We start from the raw sequence: 2,706 nt of genomic DNA, 5'->3' as shown, positions 1-2,706 counted from the left end.
GTTCACTTTTAACCTAATTCCAAAAATATATATATATATATATATATAATAAAATAAAAAATTCTAAAAGGTTTCTCACCTAAAATTTCAAGAATTTATTAGATATATATAGATAGATATTATAAATGACGTCATACATTAAAACATGTGTGCTTGGTCAAATGGGTTTGACGCTTCTTTTTGCCCACAATTATTGGGCTTGTGCTTGCCTTGTGCCTCAATTCAACCTGTCAAATTTTGTCTAAATTACATTTTTGCCCCTTATCCACTCCCCCTCCCAAAAACCCTTTATTCTCTAATATTTTATTCTTTTCACATGCTTTGTTCTTTTTTGTCAAATTTCATAATCACATGTGAAATCTTCCTACTTGTTTTGTATTATGTGATAATTTTATTTTGGGAAAATTTTTAACATTAAATTTAAATTAATCCATTGTTTCAACATTAAATTTTATTCTAGAAGATCTTTATCATTATTATGAAATTAAATTAATTAATCTGTTTTATTTTTATTTTGTGAAAATAGAAGGATTTTTTGGAATTTGAATTTGAATTTTCTTGGAAGAAAACATTACCAATAAACAAATATTTCTCATTGGTTTAAAGAAAAGAAAGGGGCAATTTTATGCAACTACAAGCTGTGAAAAACCAAACGCGGGATGTGGAGATAACGGCGACAACGGCGGAATATTGAAAACTCCTTTCGTTTCACAGTCCCAAACCATCGACCAAATTGACGGCGTTAACGGCATATCTTTCAGGTAACCGACGTCCGCGGCGGGGACGGAGGCCGGGTTCACCTCCTCCACCTTCTCTTTCTTCAACGCTACCGCTTCAACCACCTCTCCCACTTCCTCCTCCCTCTGCCGCTTTCCAGCGGCCATCGGTTCCGAGTAAGAGTTCGTCGCTTCCAACGGAAAGTTTAAAATCGCCTTCGATCCTCGAAGCTTGAAGGCAGCGCGATCGTACGCTCTCGCCGCTTCAATTGCTGTCTCAAAAGTTCCAAGCCAAACTCTAGATCCACGACGATTCGGATCCCTAATCTCCGCCGCGAATTTTCCCCAAGGCCTCTGTCGAACGCCTCTGTAGTGAACTTTCCTCTCCGCCTCAAGATCCTTACTCCTCTGTATCACAACCGGATTCTTCTTCTCCGCCGTGTCGAAATTGATCCATTGCGTCGTCTTATTCGGAAGCGAGATTTTCAAATTCGCTCGTTTCCGATTCGAATTCGCTGCCTGACTCATCAAATTAGTCTTCGATTCAACTTCAAACGAACTATTGCTATACAGAGAAATCGAACTCGAACTCGAACTAGAACTCGAATCATTGAAAACAAACGGTTTCGTCTCGAATTCAATAGATTCCGCGGAATTCATTGTGGTTAGGTCGATTACGTTAGGTTTCATCTCGAATCCGAAGAAATCGTCGTTTGACGACATCGACAACTCGCACCGTATAAAATCAGAGGAGAATTCAAAATTTTCATCCGAATTGAAATAATCAGAGATTGTAAGAGGACAGTTCGAGGTAGAAGAAGAAGAAGCACCGGAACTCATCGACCGATCCGAAGACGAGACGCAAAGATTATCAAAGGCCAAATTCGTCGGCAACGGAGAGAGTTCGCCGAGAAGATGAAGCTTGATATTCTGCAACGCAGTAGCTTGCTCCAGATTCACAGTTTCCATAGATCACAAAATCAAAATGGAGAGCAAAGAAGAAGAATGAGTTTCGAAAATTTTGCGAAGATTTAGGGTTTTGAGAGATCTGGTAGTGGAAGAAGGGAGTGGGAGGCTATTTATACTCTTGTCGAGCCTCTTGTTAGTCTCGCCTTCGATGACACGCTGTGGAAGCTTCGTTCTTCCATCCTTTAATCTTGTCCGTTGGATTGAGTCAAGAAGAAATGAGCCGAAGGGCAAAATGGTCTTTTCGCTTGCAGCGTAGTCGGTTTCCTTCTCCCTTCCATCTCTCTGCTTCTTTTATGGGAAAAATAATTTTTCGTTATTTTTAGTTATTTTTATTTATAAATATAATAATATTGTAAAATATAATTTGGATAAGGTAATGACTATGGTTTGTTGTTTGCTTTGTCCTTATCCTCTATTTTTGGATATTAATTAATTTTAAATTTTATGGATGAATATTTATTTTTAAATCAAAGTAAAAATATATATTAAAAAATTAATTTAATATCAATATATACTTTATAACACGTCATTAAATGATATATTATTTTATTTGACAGAGTCCATATGAAAAACAATAAATAAAGTAATACGAAAAAATTATTAATACCCTTGAAATTTTTCCCATCACAAATTATATATTAATCTACACTTTTTTTACTATTTAACAAGATAATTAAATGTAATTAGGATTAAATAAACATTTAATTAATCTTCAATATTAGTAATGAAATAAAGTATTACATCCAATGTGACAAGGATCATATGTCACCATTACATAAGTAATGAAACGAAATAAAATAAAGTATTTGAATATTTAAATATTAAGAAGTCGTAATTATAATAAAGCTAAGAAAAAGATTATTATAATTTTACCCTATGTCCATATCATAATAAATTCTACATTTGTCAAATGTGACATTGCATGAAATAAGGACTATGATATAAATATATTCTTTTCATATTTTAAATTGAAATATTCAAATTTAAAAATTGAGAAAAAGTCCAAAAAATCATAGTGCTT

General features: G+C 34.3%; 1 protein-coding gene across 1 annotated transcript; it reads right to left on the bottom strand.

Annotated features, from left to right (window-relative positions):
• Positions 1 to 571: 571 nt before the first annotated feature.
• Positions 572 to 1,778, bottom strand: LOC111799659 (ethylene-responsive transcription factor 5-like). The gene has a single exon (XM_023683089.1). The coding sequence runs from the start codon at positions 1,683 to 1,685 to the stop codon at positions 624 to 626; it is 1,062 nt and encodes a 353-aa protein (XP_023538857.1). The 5' UTR covers positions 1,686 to 1,778; the 3' UTR covers positions 572 to 623.
• Positions 1,779 to 2,706: the final 928 nt, after the last annotated feature.

This window comes from Cucurbita pepo, chromosome LG08 (genome assembly GCF_002806865.2).
Source record: "Cucurbita pepo subsp. pepo cultivar mu-cu-16 chromosome LG08, ASM280686v2, whole genome shotgun sequence".
Taxonomy (NCBI): domain Eukaryota; kingdom Viridiplantae; phylum Streptophyta; class Magnoliopsida; order Cucurbitales; family Cucurbitaceae; genus Cucurbita; species Cucurbita pepo.
The sequence above is the reverse complement of the archived record's forward strand: the minus strand, read 5'-3'. Positions and strand labels throughout refer to the sequence as shown.

Excerpts from the sequence above, each read along its gene's own strand:
- LOC111799659 (XM_023683089.1), bottom strand. The coding sequence starts at position 1,685 with ATGGAAACTGTGAATCTGGAGCAAGCTACTGCGTTGCAGAATATCAAG.